Source organism: Amblyomma maculatum, chromosome 9, assembly GCF_055883805.1.
Source record: "Amblyomma maculatum isolate TAMU_Amacu chromosome 9, ASM5588380v1, whole genome shotgun sequence".
NCBI lineage: Eukaryota > Metazoa > Arthropoda > Arachnida > Ixodida > Ixodidae > Amblyomma > Amblyomma maculatum.
In genome coordinates this window covers 88,184,851-88,210,736 of record NC_139352.1, presented here as the reverse complement: position 1 = coordinate 88,210,736, position 25,886 = coordinate 88,184,851, and the positions used below count along the sequence as shown (strand labels likewise).

At 47.5% G+C, this 25,886-nt stretch overlaps 2 protein-coding genes across 2 annotated transcripts; both read left to right on the top strand.

Annotated features, from left to right (window-relative positions):
* The first annotated feature begins 3,011 nt into the window (after positions 1 to 3,011).
* LOC146179711 (uncharacterized) lies at positions 3,012 to 9,955 on the top strand. The gene is made up of 3 exons (XM_084580252.1): positions 3,012 to 3,091; positions 6,835 to 7,048; positions 9,867 to 9,955. Exons 1-3 carry the CDS (start codon positions 3,014 to 3,016, stop codon positions 9,953 to 9,955), a joined length of 381 nt encoding a protein of 126 aa, XP_084436378.1. The 5' UTR covers positions 3,012 to 3,013.
* A 7,127-nt stretch (positions 9,956 to 17,082) lies between these two features.
* On the top strand, positions 17,083 to 21,254 carry LOC146179710 (uncharacterized). Its single transcript, XM_084580251.1, has 2 exons — positions 17,083 to 18,462; positions 21,249 to 21,254. Exons 1-2 carry the CDS (start codon positions 17,083 to 17,085, stop codon positions 21,252 to 21,254), a joined length of 1,386 nt encoding a protein of 461 aa, XP_084436377.1.
* The last annotated feature ends 4,632 nt before the right edge of the window (positions 21,255 to 25,886 follow it).

Below are 25,886 nucleotides of genomic sequence, written 5' to 3'. Positions count from 1 at the left end.
TGTAGCCTCAATCCAGCGTCAGTTTAGCTGAGGAGCGGCACATAAAGCCAGCATCAGTTTTGAGGCTATCGGAGGAAAAGGGAAACAGACAAAATGTCGGCGACACTGCTCAAAATGTGTGGCAGTTGGCGCGGCTGATGCTTGGAATGTCCGAAAAATCGAATAGCCCTCCCTAGAGTGTCCGAAATTTTGAGCCGCACAATACATTGACTTTATAAGGTATGTCCTGGGGCCGGGAAAAAGACCCAAATAATCAAGCATGTCCGAAAAATTGGGTGTCTGAAAAATCAGTCGTCAACTGTGTGTGTATATATATATTGGGCATTAATAGTGAAGTTGAGCGTGCAAGGCAGTGCAAGTTGACTCAGATTGGTTACCCCCCTTTCTTGGCTTGGAGATCTCATAAGGTAATATTTTGAAGGTAAAAACACAGTGCAAATGGGGACAAAGCATGGTAAATGTAAGACACAAGCACCGTGTTTTATACACGAGTACTGAGTGTGCGTTGTGGCCTGCAACACTGAGCTCTGAAAGGCTGCTACCCAACACCTCTCTCCTCTGCTCATATAAACGGTACTTTCACCTATCTGCTTGTGCTGTCCCTGCAGTTCCTACATTATTACATTTTCTCATTTGTTAATTTCAGAACAACACATGTGGCTGCGAAGGCAGGCTCAAAGAGCTTGAAGCTGAACTGCAGAGAGTCACAGCCGAAAGAGACGAACTACAAAAACGGCTTGAGCTGCCGGTAAGCCAGAAATTGATGCCTGTACCTTCAGTATGGTGCATGTGGTCATTTAGTATGCAGCATACATTGTACAGCATCACTCAGTATGAAAGGGACAAAGTTTGAGCATTCAACAAATTATTACAGGGTAATTCAGTGTGATAAGCAGACTTATCCTGGTTTGCTAGTTAGAATTTTTCTTGGTTCTTTTAGACTTTAATAGAGAAATAATGAATGATTTTGTTTTATTTGTGAACTGGTCACTCCCTTTCATGCGGAGCGATCCTGTGCATGTAGAAGTTTTTTGACTACAAGATGAGTTGGTTACAGGGAAACAGCTAACAGTAGACAAAGTGTTCCTGTTACACGCAGTAAACAAGAAATGGAGAGGGTCCATGAAAAGTATTGTGCAAAGATTGTGGAGACTGAGCATTGAACTGGCCACAAGACCTATCTATAGTCTGACACAACTCGAGTCAGGTAAAATTGCTTTTGAAGGAAAGGACATTCAGCCAATGGCATCAAGTATTTGTCGCGAAATTGACTTTATTCTTATTAAGCCGAGGTTAATCCTCTTGCACATGGGCTGCATGCAGCCAGTAGAGCTCTAATGTGGCCTGCTGGTCTAAAAATTTCAGGCTTTGTTCTGAAAGCATGGGCCAGTTTCATAATTCAGATTAAGGAGCAGACTTATTTTTTATTTTTTTATTTGAGTGCGTACAAATCACCTCACTGGGCATTAGAGTACGAGGGTACGCAAAGGGAGAGGCAAAAGCACTGGAAATAGATGTGCAGTACATTCACATTAAAAAAAAAAAAGAGAGAGACCTAGCAACAATTCAGCTAAGAACAGTAAAACACACTTGGGAAAAGCTGTGCAAGTCATAAAAAAGTTAAAATACATATATAGTGGAAAAGTAACATGCAAAAGCTCCCTGTTGAAAAGAAGAGCAGTCAATAGCTTATGGTGCATGGCACACTGATGCATCAGTTAGTCCCCGTAAATGTGTTTTAAGAGCGGCTGGAAACCTGTTGTCATCTAATGAAACTATTGCATTTGGGAGGCTGTTCCATTCACTTATTGTATGTGGGAAAAAAGCTGATTTAAATACAGATGTCCGACAGGCAATTTCGCATGTTTTACGGATATGGTTTCGTCTATGGGAAATGTATGTGGGGGGTGCAAGGTAAGCATCATGGTCAATGCAAATTTTTTTGTTCATGATGTCGTTTAAGAAGACTAATCTGAAGAAGGTGCGACGGAGCTGAAGGAAATCCGATCCTAAATGCTTCTTTAACGCACCGGCACTGCTTTGACGATCATAAATGTTTAAAATGAAACGTGCTGCATGATTCTGTATCGCTTCAAGTTTCTTGATAAGGATTTTAGTAGCTGGATCCCACACTACCGTTGCATGTTCTAAAATTGAGCGCACGTTTAAGATATATAGAACTTCTTTCATGTCATTTGGAACGTTACGAAAATTTCTTTTAATCAAGTTGAGTACGCGACCAGCCTTCATTGCTATGTAATCAACATGCTTGTTCCAGGTTAAATTATGAGAAAAATAAACGCCTAGGTACTTAACATCTTGATATGTGGCTTTTGATGACTATTTAAGAAGTAACTACTCAAGACATGTACCTTTTTTCGGCTAAAACGAATATGGCAGCATTTTTTAGGATTTAGAGTCATATTCCATTTACAGCACCATGCTATGATCCGGTTGAGGTCTGTTTGTAGATCGTTTGTATCTTCCCTATTTTCTATATTTCTATACAATATGCAATCATCTGCATAGTCTAATTGTAGAAGTTATACCTGAAGTCCGAAATCAATTAAAAGACCTCGTCCCCACATGCTATGCTTTCTTTATGAAAATCAAAACAGGCATTGGCCACTTAATCTGCATAAACTTAAAACGAATGTCAGCTGCCTTGAAAACCCTGCCGTGACAACCCTACACATAATTGCAATCTTTACTGCATGCGCTTTACACATGACACTGGCTATTTATTCCTTATGGCTTGTCACCCTAGATGGACAGTCAGCTGACATGCCAGAATGAAAAGACTTGACATCAATTTAATTGTTTTACCATGCTGGTGCCAGCTGTTAGCATCAAGTTGCTGAAAAGAACATTAACTTATGCATTTAATGAGTGAGAAAAAGGATGTGTATCATACCATCTTTTCTGTTCAAGCTCTTCCGATATTTTGATTTATATTAACGCCTGGCGTAGACCGTCACTCATGTTTCCTTTATGTTTTGCAGAGCCAGGCCGTATGGTCAAGAAGCTTAAGAAGGCCTTAGCAGAATGCCATAAGACCAATGAAGAGCCCCAGGTTGTACCAGCTGCAAAAGTATGTAACCTCGATTTGACTTGGCCACTCCTGGCTGCATGGCTGTGTTTCAGTGGAATTGAGATGCAAGATGTTCTTGTACTGTGTGATGTCAGTGAATATTCAAGGATCGATAGTTACCTAAGCTATTCCCAGCACTCTGCTATGCTATCCCTCATAATCCTTGTATGGCTTTAGGACATTCAGTTAAATTTACCAGTACAGTAAAACCTCTTTACAAGAGACAATCAAGGGACACGAAAAAGATCTCTTTTAAGCAAGGTCTTTTGTAACCAAAAATTCTAAAGGCACTGTGTTGATCACTTTATTGCACAAATGCATTCACATGCATTAACAGGAAATTGTTCACGAAAGCTTAGTCTTTCATACTAGCATATCTTTTTGTGAGTGCAGAGTGTATTCCTTCTTGTTCTTCTCATACTGGCTTTATCAGTTAGTTGATAATGTACCATTAAAGGGGATATGTTCTATGCATTGCATATTTTTCCAAAGTCCATTTGCTCTTCAGAATTTCTGCTTTCAGTATCTTGAGATTGTTCATTATTTGCAGACTCATTTTGTCCATCAGTGTTACACTTCTTCGATAGTCTCCTTAGTTGCCTCTAATCTTTCAGCTAGGGGTTATTTGTACCTGGTGATATTTTGCTCAGTACAAGTTTACTTTCCTGCACCTGTGCAGTGGTGAGCAGTCTTGCCTATAGTGCACTGACAGTACTGTGTGGAGCAAGTCAGTGACATGTAACGTTAGGCTCAGTTTAAGTTATGCATCCTGTGGTCATGCGAGGCAGACCAGAGGGATGCCTGCTCATCGCTTCCTTGTCCAGCCTCCATCTTTTGCAAGTACCGTTCGAGGTGCTAGGGCGTCACCATGCTGATGTGTTTCTTGAGTGCAACGAGGCGGCCAGGCAACCAAGCAAGCACGAGTGATAGTAGATTAACGTGCGTTCCTGCTTAAGTACCACTCGCCGCTCCTGTGCTTTTGCGTGGAGGAAGTCATCTCTACAGATGCCAAATTCGCTGTCCCTTGTAGATAACTCAGAGTAAGGACACGCCATCAAATTGCCTACAACGGAGTGTATGGCGGAAACCTTACATGGAACAAGACGAAAACAGAACCAAATAACCAATTAGACCCATTTTTCGCACTCTTAGCCTGGTGGATGTTCTTAAATCTCTCAATCATCCGAACCAATTAGACCCATTTTTCGCACTCTTAGCCTGGTGGATGTTCTTAAATCGAAACTAGTGATCACCCAATACCAGTTGCACTTGCTTGCCTAGCTGCTTCGGGATTTGTGCAAAACGCTGGCTTTCAGACCACTGTTACAATCGTTAAGCATGTACCTGGCGGCATGAAGTGCAAGCACTGAGTGGAAATGCGCCGAGAACCCACGAGCAGGCACTGCTTTAATTTGGCTACGCATGCACATGGGGTGCATAACTCAAACACAGGGCCTCATGTTGGGTGGCACGGACCTCCGCAGAGCACCGTCGGCACGCTGTAAACAAGACTGCTCACCGTCTTATACTCTGGGTGATTGATACCAGCTATGTGAGAAATACATAAAAATTTCTTGTAGATGTGCTAATCTTGCATAGCCATGTGTACAGCTTTTCTCTAAAGAATAGGTTCTAAAACCTGGTTCCACAGGCTGCTCTCTTGAGTTTCTGCAACCTCCCGCTAAACTTCCCCTCCTCCCCAGTGCCCCTGTCCGATTTGTTGCTATGCTGGCACACCAGACACAGTGCATGGTGTGTTGAAACCCATTTCAGAAAATTAGATCTTATACTAGCGCATTCCTTAGTTTCATGCTGTCAGCATAGGCATCATCCTCAGCACAGACCTTGGCATCACCCCAAGATGCTGCATGCCAGCAGCAGCGGTGGCCTGGCAAACTGTGCAGCATACTAAGTCGCTCAGTTTTTTTTTTTATATATATATATGTCGAAAAGTTTGCCATTAGGCATAGTGAAAAGGGAGTAGGAGGAAGCTAGAAGAAAGAGTGTAGACAGGTCTTCCTTAAATCGCTTAAGTTGCCGATAAACTGGCTGTTTAGCGTCTACTTCCTGTAGTAATAGTCAAGGTCCCACCGCAGGCCTACTTTCCGTAGGTAACACTGTCTAACGGATGCCGTAGCTGGGCAGGTCCACAATAGATGCTTCACATTGCACAGTTCTGGTGAAGCACCACAATGCGGGCACTTTTCGGTCACTTGAAAGCATTCGTCACGCCACCGATGACGCACAAAAGGGGTCAGAGCCGCTCCTGCCCGAATCCAGTGCACAGATACCGCCTCCTCTAGAGTTAGATTACGGGGTAGAGGGTAATTAGAGCGCGTGTTTGCTGGCGCAAAGGTTCTTTCTCGGAAACATGGGACATTAGTGGATCTGGGAGAAGAGGGGAAGGTGGCGGGATGTCTGATGTGCCAAGGTGTGTCATTTTATCCACATGGATTTTATGTAGATCGTGAGCATGGCCACGATTCCTGTGTATACACACAGGACAGGGGTATTTTTGCAGAGCTGGTGAACCGATTGTGTAATTTTGAATGTGCGCTGAACAGCCTTGAACTGCTTATGGGTGGCTAGGAAGTCAGTGTAAATATGAACAGTATCAAATGTGGGTTTGAGTGGGAGGGAACTAATTGTGTTGTGTATCGCCTGAAGCTCGCTCCAATGCAAGGAGGGGGCATGTATCCACGCTATACGTTGCGCGAGAGTTAAGATGGGGATGGGAGGCACTACGCTGCGAGTGATGCATCGGTGTATATAACGCACCCTGGAAGCAAATTCGCGGCTGTGGAGCGTCTGTAAGTTGACAGTACGACCAAGGAGGAAGAGTGTAAGCGATGGAGCTGAAGCGACATTTTTCGTGCTCTGCTTGTCTTACACTGGTTGATGAGTTCAGCTAATGTATTAAGTTGGGTGTACTCTTGCTATCTCGTCTTACACCAATACCCGTTCTGCAAGTCGCTCAGTTACCATACATATATCTGGAATGGTGACGCAAAGGTGCAGAGGGTCTTATGGCTCATCAAGAGACACTTGTTTGGGTAGGTTCCCTGGTGTGCACATGAGGACTGAAGACATTTGAAAGCACAAATCCCATAACAGAGTTAATTTAGTCAAGTTGAGACAGAAATGTGTGCACGTGTAGTTTAAGTGAGAACCAGGCATATAATAAAAAGCAGGTTTCCAAACTTAAGAAAACGAAAGGAAGTCACAAATTATATCATTAAGTGTTGATGCACAAGCAACATCACCTGATTGTGATAATCGTGCATAGACACCACCTAGCCCAACTTTGTACCTGATTGTGACATTGGAAGCAGCAGGGGGGGGGGGGGGAAGGTCCTTGGCACATATTAATGGCTGTTGGCGTTCCTTGAGGCAAGAAGGTGAATAGTTTGAGAACCCCTGCTCTAAAACTTGCCGACAAGAGGTTAGACTGTAAGCTATTTAGTGACTTAGTAATACTTTTGCAGCCTTTGTGGAAGTCGCAAGCTGGGGAGGGAGAGGACCAGAGTTCCTTTATGCTTCAAAATATTTGGACTGTACCTAGTCAGATGAGCCACAAGGCTTGTGTTGCCATCTGTGTCAGCGATAGAAAGCAAGTTTTTTTTTTAACCTGTGTTCAGCTTTGTGTCATTTGCCATTAAGGCACTCGTAAGATATGCAGGGTAGATAACCGTCACTGTTTTCTGTACTGATGGCAGCTTTTTTGTGAATTGCTGTGCTTGCAGGTAGACATTGGAAATGGAGTTGTTGTGGATAAAACACTCCTGGAGCGCAGCTCTGGACACACCAGTGCTGGCAAGTTTGCCAGGACACTTTTGCGCCAGGTGTTCGCACCTGACGAACTCAAAGGAAAGTCGCTGTATGGTATTCGAAACAATGTACAGAAAGACCGTCCGTGTAAAGAGGCCCTGGACCCTGTGCGTCTGGAAGCCGTCATACGTAAGTTACTGCATGATTATGCCTCGTACACAAATATAGTAAAAACGTGAATAAAGAGGGGGGAAATGCTGGCAACTAACTGTTGAAATCTATTTGTAGATCTGCTTATGCACCTAATTTGCAAAGTAGCCAATTAGCTTGCATAAATGAGTGCTCTTTGGCATTGTTATGACTGACATCCTTGGCAATTTTGTGGTGGAGGCCGCCGTGTTCATAGCTGAGTGTGTGGCAGCAGAACCTTGAAGGGACACTGCGATGGTTTTCAAATGGGCTAGTAATCTATATTTTTGAAGTAGGTTATTTGTTGATCATGTCTGTGAAATTATTTTTTCGATTACACAAAAAACACCTGCGCAATCGCGGACTGAAAACGCGCACTTCAAATCTCTCGCGACTGCTACGGAGACAAGCAGAGAGGGAAACCTCGCTCCTCCATCCGTTGTGATGTCACTTTGCAGATTCGGAGGCATTCAGAGCCACCCGAGGGGGCTTTTGGCATTCGCTGTTGTCTTGCAGGCTTTGTGGGCATACAAAACTTGTCAACTGAGTGTTGTGTGCCTGATGCAACACTGCTCTGCATGCGTTCGGATGTACAAGCAGCTGTGGTCGCGACGAGGTCGTCTTTCATCATTTCTTGCAATGTCAAACGCTTGCTGCGCTATGTGATGCTGCTGAGAAGAGATAAATTTAAGGTGACTAAGAAAACATTCTACTCGAAGCATTTTCGTGACTGTGACTACATACAGTTTGTTCCTAATGCAATTTCTATAGGCCTTTGTCAAAAAGGCATGGCTGAACCATGGTTCCATTTCCTCACACAAAAGAGTTGTGCTAGTCATCATTTCCTAGAACCACGCTTATTGAAGAAAGAAAGGGGAGACAAGGCATGACTTCTGACTAGTTCCATTACTTTCTGAATATTCAGGTCTCATTCGTATGTGAACCATCACGTTTAGTGTTGATTGTGATCGGTTCAGAGTGCAATCTCATGGTTGGATGGGCAGGCAGCACCTGCGTGTGGTTGTAACTGTGCGTTTTGTTTTTTTTTTGCTCAAAGGTGTGCTTAGCGGCTTCTTCGCTAAAAATCGGACAACTAGCCGCACGCGCTTTTTGCTAAACATCAGACAGATCATCAGCCACACGCGCTGATGATCCTTTGCAAACGAGCAGATGATTAAGGAGAGCCCACTGTTCTGCTGCAGCTAGGTTGTGACAGCTTTACGAGATCGTTTCCAGCATGGCACGTGCTTGATATGTTTGTGGGACACCTATGGGAGTGTTATTAGAAGGTAAAGTGTGTACCACTAAGCTGAGTATGGGTGCATTTAAGTATGCAACGCACGGAGCGACGTTTCCTTCAATGCGTCCAAGAAGCAATAATTGAAGTTGTTCATATATTGCATCGTGATTTTGCACCCGTTGCTGCCTCATTTTACATAGTTCTGTCTTGTTTGGGAATGCAAATGAAATTAGAAAGGAAACCGATGAGGCTCTTGTAAGAAAACATTTAAGAACATGGTGTCCAGCACAAAAGCTCCGTCATTGCCTCGCGTGCATCGCAGAGCTCGGCAACAGCACTCTGCTTACAGTTCATTAGTCTGGTGGAAGCTGTGTACTGGTTCACCCTTTTTTCACAATGACTTCTGGCGGGGCGGGAGGCCTGAGACGGAATTAGTCTGCTACTGCATTGTTTGCTTCCCTTCTTTCTCAGAAATATGCACGCCGAGGGTTTCTTGAGGGCTATGTAGATTCTGATAATTACACACACTACTTTTCAAAATGCCTTACTCTATACCACAGCAAGATTTCATGCAAAGCCTGTGCTCCCCACAATGGAAGTGCTGCATTGTTTATGGGCCCATCTGGTACGGATACATGTGGTGAAAAACCCGATGGTCATTCGAAGCTACTGATGCGGCCCGATGGTCATTCGAGCCACATCAGTAGCTTCTCCGGTCCTCAAAATGTGCGATGTTTTGGCCAATCAGAGGCGGCGGCACTGCCCGTGGTGAGCCCCATTGCGAAGGCTCCGTATTTCTGCTTTTTCTGGCCGATTTTAGTCTGATATTTGAGTTCGCAGCATGAAAAACTGTGGGTTTCTGCTTAAAGCCTGGTTTTTGCAAAAAGTACTGCAGTGTCCTAACAACCTCTTCATCTGTTTACAGCTGCAGATCATTGGACTCTTGTGGACTATGTCATCACATAATGAAAACATGCCGAGTTCTGAGCAGTAGTTTGTTCATCTCTTGTGGGGGTGAATTTCGCACTGCATAACACAATAACAAACTTAGTCTTTGTAAGAAACAGGACTACAGTTCAAATGTGCATACATCTTCCTGGAGTTCTGCAGAGGAAAATGTTTAATGAGGCAAAGAGAAAGGTGTTCTGGTCTATGCTTTAGTAACATTTTTTGTGATGCATGCTGTGTGTTGAATTATAGACGTGTGAATCATGCACATTGGTCATTCATGACTGTTTCATTGCTTGTTTAGCAAAATGCATCTGAGCAAAATCCACAACAGTCTGACCTAGCCATTATGCTACAGTTGTGTTTCGCCACTTGGGCCAGGATATTTTCAACAGTAAGGTGTTACTTGGCATTCAGAGGGAGATGCACTGTATTTTAGCAATCTTTCTGTCTCCGAGAAGTTAGTTCGTTGCATGTGCAGAGTGCCACATAGTATCGACGGTCTCACATAGGTTAAAGGACGTGTATGGCGCTACAAGTCCTGCGTTGATATCCTTACATTGTCTCATACATTTTCTGTGCAATTTTGCTCAAGGAAAGTAAGACATTTCTTTTTGCTGTTTTTTTCAGCGTTCACATCGGCCAAGTACCCGGATGCTGCTGTCAGCCACATCAAGAACAGCTTAGCATCATTTCTGGCGCGAGAAGTTTGTGAATAAAGGTTGGTCAGTTCCAAAATTGTTTGCTTCACTCGCAGGTGCAGGCATTTCAGAAAGTACAAAGCGTACTTGATTGATTGCCAATGTGCACAACTAAAAGTCACCAGATGAATCACATGTTGCTTTTAAGTTTGTATTCAGCCTATAATCAACACAAAATGCATTGCCACGTGCACAACTGAAAGTCAACACATGAACCACATGTTGCTTTTAAGTTTGTATTCAGTTTATAATCAACAGAAAATCAACACAAAATGGATTTCCCAGACGCAACTGAAAGTCAACACATGAACCAAATGTTGATTTTAAGTTTGTATTCAGTTTATAATCAACAGAAAATCAACACGAAATGACGCAACTGAAAATCAACACATGACCCACATGTTGATTTTAAGTTTGTATTCAGTCGGTAATCAACATAAAATCAACACAAAAATTTACAACGGTATTTCAACTGAAACACATAGGCCAATTTTCAACAGATGCTCAATGTTCATCAACAAAATTGCCACAGAATGTCCAGAGCTTTTAAACAGTGCTTATTGAGGCAACTTCACAAAAATTCCACAGAATTTCAACACCAGTTTTTGTAAGGGTTTAATGTGTCTGCACTTTTACCTGACACTACTGCTGGAGTATCGACACGACCTGCAGAGTACCCGCCTACGGAGGCCCGCATATCAGGAATGGTAGCTCCTGACTTGTGTCCTGATCGTTCTCGAGCACTTACGCGCCTTCTGACTTCGTACAGTGACATTTTTGACATTGGTAACCGACCCTTCGGAAAAACGTCCCTCGTTACTCATCGCATCGATATTGGAGACGCCAGACGAATGCACAGAAGACCTTATTGAGTCGCCATTTCTGAACGTCGCGTCATACAAGAAGTAGACAAGATGTTTGTAAGAAATATTATAGAGCCTTCGGGCAGCCCCTGGGCGCCGCCTGTCGTGCTTGTTAAAAAGAGGGACAATACCTGGAGGTTCTGCTTTGATTACCGACCTCGCAACAAAGTTACAAAGAAAGACGTGTAGCCACTTCCCAGGATAGATGCCTTCGACTTCTTGCACGGAGCCAGTTATTTCTCTTCGATTGACCTTCGTTCCGGTTATTGGCAGATAGCGGTAGACGAACGGGACCGAGGGAAGACCGCCTTTGTCACACCCGATGGCCTGTACCAATTCAAGGTGATACCTTTTGGCCTGTGTAATGCGCCTGCTACATTATAGTGTATGATGGACTCTCCTTTACGTGGTTTCGAATGGACTACGTGCCTATGCTATTGTGATTACTTCATTGTCTTTTCTTGGACCTTCGAGAGACATTTTCACCGTCTTGATGCCTTTCGTGGAGTCTTCCGAAGAGCTGCCCTTCAGCTGAATTCAAAGAAGTGCAGCTTCGGCCGACATGAACTCAAAGTGCTCTGACACGTGGTCGACGCCCGCGGCGTTCAACCCGTCCCCGACAAATTTTGTGCTGTAAGGGCATTTCCTACACTCCAATGTACCAAAGACGTTCGTAGTTTTCTTCGCTTTTGCTCGTATTTTCGGCAGTTTGTCCCCAACTTTGCGGACACGGCTCGTCCACTCACACTTCTTCTGAAGACCGACATTCCACTTTGCTGGGGCCAAGAACAATCTCAAGCCTTTTCTGCGCTCATCACAGCCCTCACCAACCCGCCCGTCCTGGCACACTTCAGCCCCACAGCACAAACGGAGGTACGCACCGACGCCAGCGGTCACGGTATTGCTGCCATTCTTGCCCAGCAGGAGACGGGTCGCACTCGCGTCATTGCTTATGCCATTCGCCTCCTTTCAGCGGCTGAGCAAAATTATTCGATCACAGAACGTTAGGGTTTAGCCTTCGTGGGGGCAATTACAAAGTTTCGCCCTTGTTTGGTCGGCCGCCCGTACTCCGTGTATCACTCTATTTTCCATCGTCGTCCTCTTCAATGTCATATACGCAACAATATTATTGTGGTTGTTGTTGTAGGTTCCAGTGTACTATCAAATTAGCCTTTGCTGCAGGTAAGCTACAATCAGAGGAAGGCATAAAATGCGTCAGCTTCACCGATATGTTTAATCAAAGGTATCCTCTGCATAAATTCTTTTGAAGAACTTCTGATATAGCTACTGCTGGTGAAATCATTTTTCTTCAACGTTTGGATGAAATATTGACTTCAGCCTGACAAGAATATCATAGGAGGGTTTTCTTAATCCTCTTATATTGAAGTGATGATACTGTGGGGATCGAAAAATGCGGACAAACGCATCCCGACATTTTATTTCAAGAATTGGACAAAAAGAAAGAAATGCGAAAAGTTCTCTATTTTTTGCAGGTTTACTTCCATCACTTTTACATACTGAATTGATACTCTTTGTAGCTATAATTGGAAACAAACCATCACACAATTGATCCACATTTGTTACGCTGGAGTTGATCGCCTTTCTTACGTTTACTGTGTAATATACGCTAACTTATATAATGCTTTTGTAATTTATTTTCTGTAACATGGAATTAGAAAAACTTTAAAATTCAACAAAGTTATTTTTGTTTCATTTCTGTGCTACAATTAGTCTCTCATTCGCGTGGGGGCCAAATGGAGGCATTACCCGTAGCTTAAGATGATTAGCCATCTGAGCAAAGCTTCACGAATTCGGAAGCTCCTACTTCAATATTGAATGCTAGAATGATATTTCCGCCGAAGTCCTAAATAAATGAGTTTTACTTCTGCTATATGGCAGAACAGTGAAGACTGCAGGGTACTGGCGAAACTACTGGGCGAAGAAATTTTATTAATCCTGTTGTTTTTACGTCTTCCTGCTTCATATTATGACCTGAACGAGTTAAATTCGTTTTAACACTCCTTGAAACATTTTATACCTAATAAATATGTGGCTCAACACAAACACGAGGCGTCAAACATGAAGTGAGGGGACGGGGTCAGAACAATTCGCACCGTCGCGATGGGTTCATTCGTGAGCCTAGTGCACATCCGAATGCATCGGCAAACTCAGCGACCTGCCGAAACGGCGCACTACACAAGTCGTCGGCGGCGCCTGGAACTCCCCTGGTCCTCGCTCAGCGCACATAGCAAGCGGCGACAAAGAAGAGCTGCTCCGGGTTTAGGAACTCCAGGCCACGGACGCGCTGGTCCTTTATATCTTTTCGGGCCCGGTACGCATACAGAGCTGTGTTCAACGAGAGCGGCTCAAAGTACTGTGCGAGCTTGATGAGGCTGACCTGGGAACAAGAACATTGTATCGTCAGACTTCAACAGTTTTATCCTTTGTGTTTTATGAGACTGACGAAGGACACAGGAAATTTATGGCTTGTGTTTGACGTTAGGGTATACCTCAAGCCAAATAGGAATTTCAGAAAGCGCATACATTACGACTTATACAATACTGCGACAGTAAGCATTCACAAACTTCGAGTGAAAAAAATCGGAAATATGTTATTGTGTTTGACAAGCACAATCTTCGCTTTACCATGAAATGTACATATACACACATTGACAATATTTGCAGAGCAGCATTTAAAAAAACCGAGTTTCCTCAAACTCCGAAATTCTCCATCTGATGTAAACCTTATGAGCTATCTTTCTTTATTCAGGTCTTATCTTCAATATGTGTCCATAGTGTGGTATCCGTACACTACATCAAATATAAAAAACATTGAAAAAGTACTAACAAAAGCTGTGAGATTCGGGCTTTCAAAATTTTTGAAATCAGATTCACCATCGGAATTAGGGCAAATTCACGTATACCACACCTTGAAGATCAGAGAAAAAAATTTCGTTTAGAAGTTCTTTTTTTGTTACTAACCAATAAACTAGCACTTGTCCCTTCTAACTATTGCATTCCTTAACCAGCCAGAAACAGTCGATACAACAATACAGCTATGCGTTTCGATGGAGGTGAAACAAAGTGGCGTCCGTGTGCTGTGGGATCTCAGGGCACGGTAAAGGTAATTGGTTCACAGGAAGGGAAGGGCGCAGTATCTGTCCACTTTTTTCTGTGGACACCTGAACCTGTGAAGAGAGAGAAAGAGGACGCGTGGTGGAGGGCTACGGCGTAATTTCGACTACCTGGGAATCTTTAACATGCGCTGACATCGCACAGCACATGGGCGCCTCTTCGTTTCGCCTCCATCGAAACGTAGCCGCTGAGGTCGGGTTCGAAGCTGGGTCTCCGGCATAGTGGTCCGGCGTCTTACCACTACGCCACCCCGGCGGGGCTGTTGTTGTGGCTGTAGGAAGAAGGAAAACAAAATGCACGGGCCTGCTACTGGCTCTGTAGCTGAGCCACCTCCGCTCCTCGTGCGGACAGAAAATAAAATAAAGAAAGAAAAAAGGAGAGAAAGGCGCACCCCGTAACAACGGCCATATTCCACTAACACCGAGGCGGAGGTGGGTGCAATGACGGCCTACAACAGATAAAAATTCAGTGGCTGGCTAGCCCTCGCCGCAAGCGCCGTTGACCTACCGTCCCAGCCCCGTAGGGATGGATGGATAAAACTTTATTCAAGAAAAAGAATTTGGGACTCGCAGATCCCGGCCCCACTGAACTCAAGCGTTGATGCCCCGAAGGTCCATTACGCTGGTAGCCCGGCTTGTGACATTGGCCTGGTCAGCCGCGTCCGTAGAGCGCAGCAGGGCCTCCCAGTCCTCCCTGGTGATAAGGTGCTTCAGGTCCCACGGGGGAGGGTCCGCCAGGCAGAGTGTTAAGATGTGAAGGGCGTTAGCGTGTGATTCGGGACAGAGGGTGCAGGCAGGTGTAGAATAGAGGGGATGATAGTAAGAAAGAGATTGAGGGGATGGGAAGGTGTGCGTTTGGAGACGACTCCAAAAAGTGGCACGTCTATTGTCTAGGGATGAGTGAGGCTGAGGTTATAGCTGCCGAGTAGCTCTGTAGGCCTCAGTCAGCTCGCTGAAAGTGTGCACGCGTTCCATCATGAATCCCAGGTCGGAGGGTTCCTGTGCCCGGCGTATGGTACCTCGGGCTAAAAAGCTGGCAGCCTCATTGCCGGGTCCCCGGACGGCGCTGGCACCCAAATCAGCTCCACTTGGCGGGACGGGTTTCGCGCAGCAGACGAGCTTAGAATGTCGCAAGCTGGACTATGGACTCTGCTGCGCACAAAATTTTGAATGCCCGTTTTGGAGTCGCTGAGAATGTAATTTGCTTTTGTATACGTTATGGCGGCAGCTATTGCTGCTTTCTCGGCTTCTTCAGGGGTGAGGTTTGGTAGAAGCGGCTGCTTAAAAAGTGGGGAGAGAGAGGAGTTTACTGCGGCAGCCGCGGCGCTTATGCCTGTGCATGCTGCATCCACCCATGTGGTTTCGGAGTCGGAGCCGTACTGTCGGTGAAGTGCCTTAGCACGGGCTATAAGGCGCTGTTCGTGGAGATGGGGATGCATATTTCGGGAAAGGGGCTTAATAATAAGCTTCTTATGGATATGCTTGGGTATAGGGAAGAGGTCTGGGTCATTGGAGGGTAATCTGAATACGAGATGAGAGAGTATGTGGCGACCCGTTGATGTGCGTGTGAGTCATATGTGTTGGACATGTTTCTGGACTTCAATGAGCTCCTCAATGCTATTATGTATGCCTAGGGCTCCCAAGCGTTCGTTAGGCGTGTTGCAGGGTAGTTTGAGTGCGGTCTTATAGACTTGGCGAATGAGTATATTTGGAGCGTTGATGTAGTTTTTTGCAAGTGGGAGGTAGAGCGTTGTGTAGAGCACCCGACTAAGGACAAAGGCGTGAACGAGGCGACATAAGTCGGGTTCTTTCATTCCCCTGTGCATTACTGTTACTCTACTAATGAGGTGCGATATGGTACCAGCAATCTGCTGGAGCTTCTTGAGTGTGATCGTGTTTTTCCCGTTCGATTGAATGTAGAGTCCTAATATCTTCAGGTTGGGAACTTCAGGGACGGGCCGGTCTTCAATGGTGACTGAAATAGGGGCACATGGAGAGTTCCGTGCACGTATGATGAGCTCTGACTTCTCCGCGGAGCATGATAGCCCTACGCTGATTTCGTGAGTTTGGGTGGTGGCAGCTGCTGTTTGTAGGGCTTCCTTTATTTCTCCGTCGTTGCCATGTGTGGTCCATATGCTTATGTCGTCATCATATTCATATAGTGTGTGGCATAGGTTTGGGGTGGTGTTCAATTTGCTAGCAAGGGGTATGAGGATGACAATGAAGAGGAGAGGCGATAGTACAGACCCCTGCGAGGTGCATACATTTTTGAGGGTGAATTTCTCTGACGTTAGGGAGCCAAAATGGATTTCAGCTGTTCGATCTGATAAGATGGCTTTAATATATGAGTACGTGCGTTTGCAAACATTGAGGGAGGAGAGTGCACTAACGATCGCTAGGTGGTGGATGCGATCGAAGGCTTTGGAGAGATCCAAAGCGAGGACTGCTTTGGTGTGTCCTCGTGTGAGGGGGTTGTAACTGTCGTTCGTTAACTGCAGCATGGCGTCCTGAACCGACAGTTGCGGACGAAAGCCGACCACGCTGAGCGGATACAAGTCTTTGTCAGCCATATGACGGGCAAGTCTGTTTTGAATAACATGCTCGAAGAGCATTCCGAAGCATGATGTCAGGAAAATGGGGCGAAGGTTCTTAAGCGTGAGTGGTTTATTTGGCTTGGGAATGAAGATGATTTTGGCATGCCGCCATGATTGGGGCAGAGTGCCTTCATTCCGGCATTTGTTGAAGTAATCCGTAATCTGCACGATAGAATTATTGTCCAAGTTACGGAGAAGAGAATTTGTGATTTGTTCTGCGCCTGGAGCAGAATTTTTTCGTAGCGCAAGAAGTGGCACTCGCACTTCTGCCTCGGTTTAGGAGCGGGCGCTGCGAGCGCGCGACGAGAGCAGACGCGTGTGTTTCGGCTCCGCCAATTTGCGGCTGGGGCCGCGTACCAAATCATCCTACCCCGGCAAAACTGGCATTGATCGATCCGAAAAACCAAGCGGAACAACTGGATACAAAAGTCGTCCAGGTAGGCCGATTTTCTTCAAATCCACGGCCATTTTTCGACCGACCACGTTGGCGCCGTTGTTAAGCCTAACGGCGTCGCCGACGCCTGGCCTGGCGGAATCGGCCCTCCGAGGAAAAAATGGCGACTTCCGCGGATCAAATACGCGGTTACGACCCTGAGGCAATGTTGTGGACCTCGGTACCCGCCACTGGAGATACAAATTCGACGGTTATCCCGAAAATTTGGAGTCAAGCTTTACTTCAAGCGGCTGCACGCCGCTTCCAAGACAAAGCACAGATGGCGGCGTTCGGCGCCGCCCCGGCCGCCATTTCGTCGGTTGGAAATATGAACGCTCCCGCGACGCGCGCCACGGGAAGCAAGGACAAGGCATTCTCGGAGTTGAAGCCGCGTCCAATGCCCAAACCGACTCCCGAAGTCTACGTTATAGTCATAAAGCCCAGAGAAAGTGTTTCTCTTCACAAGGCGTTCACGGAAAGTGGCTACGGCACTGCCATTTCGGCGTACCTCGGGCTGAAACGGGCCAGCGCCGTCTCCGTTTTACCCTCACGAGAACAGAACATCATCATTGTGCATACCCCGGACATCGAGGCGGCCGACCAGCTCATCGGTGACTTCGCAGTAAACACCGAGAAAGGGTCGATCCCGCTTCGGGGTTACCTGAGACAAGACGGCGGCAACATATGCCACGGCGTGATCGTGGTCCGTAACTCGGACACCACAGAAACTCTCCAAGACCGAGTGTGCTGGCGCGCCGGCACCATCCTGGAAATCCGGAAATTCGGAACATCCAACAAGGCACGCATCACTTTCGCGGGTAAAGAGAAGCCCCGTTACGTGCACTATGACAACATGGTCGTCTCTGTGCGAAACTATTACAAAACTATTCCTGCGTGCGGTCAGTGTGGGGCCTTCGGGCATCGCACGGATGCATGTCCAAACTTGCAGACTAACACCTGTGGACTCTGCGGATTCCAAGCTCCACTAGTGGAGGGGGTGCGGGCTCCTCACAACTGTGTTCCGCGGTGTTCTGTGTGCGGTGGCTCCCATGCCACCAACTCTTGCGACTGTGCGGCAAAATTCCGCACACCCAAGATAAAAAAGAAAAAAATGGCGCCCAAGAAGAAACGCCGCCATGTTGGGCCTCCCGGCAATCAGCCTCACCAGGAAATCACCAACATTGAGAACCCACCTACAGGAGGTGCTGAAAAACGACCATCGAAGGTGTCGCCACCACACGGCGGACTGCTGAAACAAACGACGGAAACGCGTGGTGATACCAGGGCCTGGGTCAACGCAGTCAAACACGGACACCAGGTGAGCGGTTCGGGTGAGGCTGCTTCTCTCTCCCTTCTTTCCACTCCCTTTACAAGGGCGCTTAGCACCGAGCAAGATAAAATTGCAGCACTCAGGGCCCAAAACGAGATGCTGCTTAAGAAAATTAACGAATTGGAATCCACAACTACCCAGTCTTCTCCGCCCTCGCCTCCCGCGGCTGAGGTAATGGAGAGTGAGCTCGTGGTGCCAAAGGCGGTAACAAGGTTGGAGGCAACATTCGAGGGCCGATTCGGGGCCACGGAGGCACGATTCATTGCGATAGAAAATCAAATTTCAATGATGGTCAACGCCATCTCCAAATTGCAAGAGACTCCCCGCGATGATTGCCAAACAAATTGCGCATTCCTTACGCTCCTCGCGCTGGCCCGGCGGTCCCTTACCCGGCCGTCCTAACAAAACTTGTAGACGCACCCCTGAGGTAGACGATGACGACAACTGCTCGCTCTCCGGTATGGAGGATGCCCCCCTTCCCGCGAGTGTTGGCTCCGCAGTAGCGTCAATACAACCCCTCCTCAGCCTAAATGACCATGGCGAGCAGCCCTAAGATCAGGCGCTCCCCAAGAACGAATTCGGCCACCCCCGTCCAAATTTTCCAATGGAACTGTCGGGGCTTCCATTCCCGCGCAAAGAGGGCGGATCTCCGACTTTACCTTTCAACTTTCGACTCTCTTCCCGCGGTGGTTGCCCTCCAGGAGCCAGGGAGTGGCGTCACCCTCACAAATTACATCACTTTTCAGCAGGACCCCTCTTCCTGCGTCTGCGTGCATAAAAATTATACGGCTACTCTAGTTGACTTAGAACTTGACACTAAATATTCCTACGTGTTGGTGAAACTTCTTCCGCTCAAGAAACAAGATGCACCACTCCACGTACTCAGCATCTACTGTTCCCCCAGACTCAAAAATGTAACGTTCGCAGCACTCTTTAGCCGCGCTCTAAAGGCTGCGGGCAGGGACTCCTTGGTGATTGTGGGTGATTTCAACGCCCACAGTACACTCTGGGGATACGTGCGTGAAGAGAAGCGGGGACGCAAGCTAGCGGAACTCGTGTCCACGCTGGGCCTGACTCTTCACACTAACCCTGCATATCAAACGCGGACGGGTAATTCAGTGACCCGGATACATGCCCGGATCTCACTTTTACCAAAAACATTGTACACGCAGAATGGATCAACACCGAGGAAACCCTCGGTAGTCACCACTGCCTTATCAATACCACTGTAAGAACTAATCCATTGGCAAGACCCCACGCACAAGCTCGGCTACCCGACTGGAATAAGTTCCGGCAAAGCTACATCAATTCGGCCTCTATCCACGAACAAGGATACCACGCGTGGGCACAAGGATTGGTTACACATCTTCGTTCGGTGGAAACACAAATTCAGCTTTCGGAGGCCACTCCAAAGGTGGACAACCACTTTCTGCACCTTTGGGAAGCGCGGCACAGCCTCGTCCGCAGATGGCGCCGCCAAAAACATAACAGAAAGCTCAAAATTCGTATCGCCGAGCTCACTCAGCGAGCGGCAGAGTACGCGGCCCAACTCGCCGACTCAAACTGGGTAGACCGCTGCAACACGGCGGCCAGACAAAAGTCGAGCCGGAGCACGTGGCGCCTTTTCCGTGCCCTAATTCACCGGACTCAAACCCGCGCCGAGACACAAAAACATCTCCAACGAGCTATTCATAGCTTCGACGGAAGTACATCAAAATTAGCATGCAAACTGCGCGACCAGTATCTTTGCACTAAGCAGGACCCCGGAGGACCCGCGTACTCGTATGCAGGTTCAGAGAACGCGGATCTGGATCAACCGTTCCAGTTTCACGACCTGAAGGCGGCCCTGGCTAAAATGAAACGAGGAACGGCACCGGGCCGGGACAAGATAACTGTGAAACTGCTTGCCAATCTTCCCGACCCCGCCCACGAAACCCTCCTCGCTTTCATCAACTCGATCTGGCTTGGTGAGGCACCTCTACCAATTGAATGGAAGACCGCCCTGGTAACTGTCATTCCGAGAGCCGGCAAAGCCATAAACACAGACAACCTCCGCCCCATCTCCCTCACGTCTTGTGCGGGAAAGCTGATGGAGACCATGGTACGGGACAGGCTGTCTGGGTTTCTGGAAAATAAAAATACATTCGCAGACACCATGTTCGTTTTCCGGCCGCAAAGGTCCGCTCAGGATGTTCTGCTTCAACTCGACCGAGAAATTCTCAACCCTGTCGAATATCCCTTCAACGAAAGCCCCCTTCACTTGAAGGGGGCTTTCGACAAAGTCACACACGAAATCATACTGCAACATCTTTCCCAGACGGACTGTGGACATAACACATTTCAGCACATCAAGCAATTTCTCTCAGATCGGCAATCTTTCATTCGAATACAAGACGAACAACACGGCCCATATAAAGTGGGAACGAGAGGCACCCCACAGGGCGCGGTACTCCCGCCATTACTTTTCAATCTGGCCATGATGAAACTCCCGGCTCAGTTGGCGACGGTCGAAGGCATCCAGCACGCGCTGTACGCCGACGACATAACATTCTGGGCCAAACACGGATCGGTTGGAGACATTGAGGCCAACCTGCAGCAAGCGGCGGAGATCGTAGACGCTTACGCCCGCCGCTGCGGCCTTCAATGCTCACCGTCCATATCCGAATTTGTGCACATTCGCCCGTCGCCTAAGTGCACCATAAAAATGGAACTATCCCTGGCCAGCGGTCCAATACCCGAACACGATGAGATTAGAGTACTTTGTCTCCTTATCCACAAACATCGACGGGCTGATACAACACTAGCAAAACTGTGCAAGGTGGGGGACCAGGTGGGCCGGATGGTGCGCCGGGTTTCCAACAAACGCGGGGGGTTACGGTGCACAGACGCTTTGCGGCTGGCGCATGCATTCGTGACCAGTCGAGTACTCTACTCGACTCCTTACCTCACCTACGCAGGTTTGATGAGAACGCCCTCGATGTGGTTCTCAGAAAGATGTACAAGCGTGCCCTCGATCTCCCGATCAACACATCCAACCAGCGTCTTATGGGCCTGGGGATGTTAAACACATTCGCGGAGCTCCGAGCGGCGCACTTGACTAATCAATACACAAGACTTTCAAAAACGCCGTCGGGATGCCGCCTATTAGCCCGACTACACATCCACCACCCAACATTTACGGAAGAGCGCGTACGCATTCCTGAAATCTGGAGATACGCCCTGCACATACGTCCTCTTCCGGCCAATATGACACGTGACGACCACAGTGGCAGGCGCCTTGCGCGGGCGGAGGCACTGGCCCGTCACTATGGGAACAAACACGGAATTTTCTACGTGGACGCCTCCGGCCCTCACCATGGGGGGTGGTACACAGCCGCAGTCGTCCATCAAAAAATCACGGTGAATGGCCTAACGTTCTGAGCTCAAGACATAACACTTGCGGAAGAAGTTGCCATCGCGTTAGCTGCCGCAGACAAGGACTCACGAGTCATCATCACCGACTCGAGAGGGGCCTGCAGAAATATCAAACAGGGGTACATTCCTCTCTTTGCGCACCGCATCCTTCAAAACAGTGACTACCTCAGGGCCCCCGCGTCTCGAACGATTGTATGGGCTCCAGCTCACATGGGCCTCGAAGGCAATGAAACGACCGCCGCCGCCGCCCGCTCGCTCACTCTCCGGGCAACGCCTTCAGACCCTTATGATACGGATCTCGAACCCAATCCGGCTCTCACTTTTCGAGAAATTATTGAATTATTTCAATTCGGCCATGCAATTTATCCTAAGCCTTGTAAGGGCCTTACAAAGGTGGAGGAACGCAAACTCCTCCGCCTTTACACCAAAACGCTGCTGTGCCCGGCAGTTTTAAAACACTATGATCCTGCCTGTACAGGAAAGTGCCCGCACTGTGTGGAGCAGTCTTCGGACATCTTCCACATGGTGTGGGCATGTCAGTCAACCTCGAACATCACCCCCAAACCCAACCCCACCCGGGAGGACTGGGAGGCAGCCCTGTTCGGCTGCTCCGATCTGGCAAGCCAGAAGGCACTGGTCCACCGAGCCCGAGCCGCAGCGGTCGCCAATGGGCTCCTGTAATGAGGAGCCCACCTAGTGCTTGCGTGAGGTTGCTCCGGCTATCTCAAGCTTCCTCCGAATAAAGTTTTTACACACACACACACACACACACACACACACACACACACACACACACACACACACACACACACACACACACACACACACACACACACACACACACACACACACACACACACACACACACACACACACACACACACACACACACACACACACACACACACACACACACACACACACACACACACACACACACACACACACACTTCTGCCTCCGTGATTTCTTCGTCTAATGTTGGCTTCGGGTATCCGTTGTAACATGGGAGAGCGGTAGAAGTGCCCAGAGACGTGTATGTGATTTTGAGGGTGTCGATTAGGGTATTTGTGTCATCTATGTTTTTATGAATGAGGCGAGTAACATGGTGTTGCGTGGCAGATTTCGTTCGTGTTGGATCTATGAGGTGGCGAAGGAGTTGCCAAGATTTTTTAGAGGATAGTTTGCCAGACATGCTGTCATAGATCTGGTTCCAATTGGAGCGGCAGAGGTCTTCCGAGTGTTGTTAGATTTGTGCTTAAGTGTTAAGAGACGCTTCTTTAGCGTTCTGTTCCGTTTTTTGGCTTTTACATCGCTCTAAGAGGCTATGGTGAGCTTCCCAGAGGTGAGCGAGGCGGCTGTCAAGTGTGGAAATCTCCCCTTCTGTCTCAATGTATCGGATGTGGGTCTGGAGATCCTGTGTGAGCGAGTCCATCTAGGCCTCTATGTCATTGATGGGCTCTGACTCACGTGATTCCCGGGTAGCCCTGAGATGGTCCCAGTTGAGTTTGTGTGTGGTGTAGGTTTTGCGCTTTTGTTGAAAGGGGATGGAGGCAAGAATGATGTAGTGGTCGCTGCCTAATGTATGTTGGGTTCTGTCCCATATCACCTTTGTTAACCAGCGGCTGAAGACGAGGTCGGGGCTGGTGTCGACACGTACACTACTGCCAATTCGCGTGGGTGTGTTGAAGTTGTTGTGGACGGAAAAATTAAGGTTTTGAAGAAGGGTCCATATTCTGCGGCCTCTGTAGGTGGTTTTCATATAGCCCCAGTCTGTGTGGGGACTGTTAAAGCCTTTCCCATTTAGTCGAGGGTGTTTACCTGCCAATTTATATATAAACTTTAGGAGAGATTCTAGCGAGACAATGGGTAATGAGGCTAGTTCCTAGCCAGTAAAGATCCCTAGGTGGTCGAAATTACTCCGTAGTCTTCCACTGCGGCTCTCCTTTCTCACTTTCCACTTCGCTCCCACCTTCATCCCTTCCCTTTCAGGTGTCCACAGAGAAAGTGTAACAGATCCTGCGCCTTTCCCTTCCTGTGAACCAATTAATAATAATAATTATAATATATTTTCGCCTTATTTTGCTCGAACTAACTTGTATCAGTTTTCTTTTCTTCCTCGCACCATCGATGAGTGGAACTTTGGCCAGGGCTCGTATTCCGAGTTTGCGTCATTATCGAAGTGTCGCTATCTCATGTGACCTCGAGTCATCTGATTGGTCGGAACGGCGGAATCGGGTGTTGGCGCTACTGAACCGGAAAGGGTGGCAACGTCATGTTCCGGCGTTTCCACCAATCAGATGAGTCGGGGTCGGAGAGATAGCGACACTTTCGATAACAACGCAAACTCGGAATAATGTTTTTCGTAAGAGTCATCGTTTTATAAAATTGCAACCTCTATGTTGTAAGTGCGTTTATGCTGCAAATTGCTTTGTTTTGTATGCTTTTTCTGCATGCTTCTTTGCTATGTATATTGCCCTACCCGATTGGACCTAACCACGGTCCGCAGTGTGTCTGTAAATAAATGCATTATGAAGGAAAGAACTGCGGCAAAAATTATAAGAACGAGGCTTGAAGAGAGTTCCTGCGGTCTAAAGAGGATCCCATCACGAATCAGGGATACATATCGAACCACTTGGGATAAAAAAAAAGGAACCTTAAAAGGATAAAAAAAGGAACCTTATCTGTTACCACTGGTGATTGCATCACTGGGGGCGGTATCACAAAAACAACATGGGGTGACTAACTTTCGGACAAGGGCGCCTTTTAACTAATTCCTTGAAACGTGCCTCTTTGCAGAATATTAAAGTGCGAAATCATGAAAGAAGAGTTGGAGTCCATGACTTGCTTATCTAACGTTTTTTAAAGCACATTTACACGCATTGCTTTTTTGGCATGATGAGTGAGATTGCTTGAGGTCAGATAATTATTTGCCGGACGATTCAATCCGTATAAATTTTGCAGCTTATTTGGTGACATCACACTTTGAAGACCAATTGGATTTATCCTAACAAAATGAAAACGCCATGTCGAATCCTTTGCAAAGGTATTTGCGCTACCGCTTTTTTAAAATATATCACAAGGAATCCGATTGGAATGCGACGATAGTAGATTAAGTTAGGAAAAGGAGAATGGCAGTTGTACGGTTCGCAGAATAAATATGTAACCCCGCCGGGGTGGCGCAGTACTTACGGCGCTCGACTACTGTTCCCAAAGACGCGGGATCTAATCCCGGCCTCGGCGACAGCTTTTCGATGGAGGTGAAAAGCAAGGCGCCCGTGTGCTGTGCGATATCAGTGAACGTTAAAGAACCCTGAAGGTTTGAAGGTCTGAAGGTTTGGAACAGATTGGGAAAAAAGAAAGTGGACGTTGCACTTTCGCCTCCGCTGCGATTTGGTGAAAAGATGCACATGTAAATGCACCAACAAAACATGTACAAACTGTCCTCGTCTGCATGAAGCAGCCCGAAAGAAGTTTGTACCCCGCAATAGCTACAGTGTATAATCGCTCCCTCTGTCCTGTGGTAACTATATTGACACATGCCATTCATAGACGACGAAGATTTGAACCGGCGATTCGGAGAAGACGACGAAGCGAAACGGTGCTCCGCTTTCGTGCTGCCCTGACTGGCTGTTGGTGTCCTTCGGTGTCAGAGTGCCAGAGCGCCTTCTGTGTAACGTTACGTTACAAATCTGGTGGAGGTGCGGGGTATCGATCCAGTCCTGCAGAATCAACCTGCCAATACGGAGCTTACCCCCGTACATCAACGCCTCGGGCCGCCGCCTACGTGGAGAGCCCCCTGAATTCGGACCTCTTCCGGCTGCTACCAGGACGACGCATCCTCAGACGGCCGTCGAACCTGCTGCTATGACATCTGAGAGCAGGCTTCCCACCCACATCCTGTGCCATCAGCCGCGAACACCCCCCTCCTTTCATGGCGACGTGTTCGAGGACGCCGAGGACTGGCTTGAAAACTACGAGCGAGTTGCTCGTTACAACGGGTGGACTGATGAGCGCAAGCTCCACAACATGTACTTCGCCCTTGAAGAGTCTGCACGGACATGGTTTGAAAACCATGAGGCTGCCTTCCCATCCTGGGCAGCCTTCTGTCGTGATTTCAAAGCCACCTTTCCTAGCGCCGACCGCCGGGAGTGAGCAGAAGCTGCGCTACACTCGCGCAATC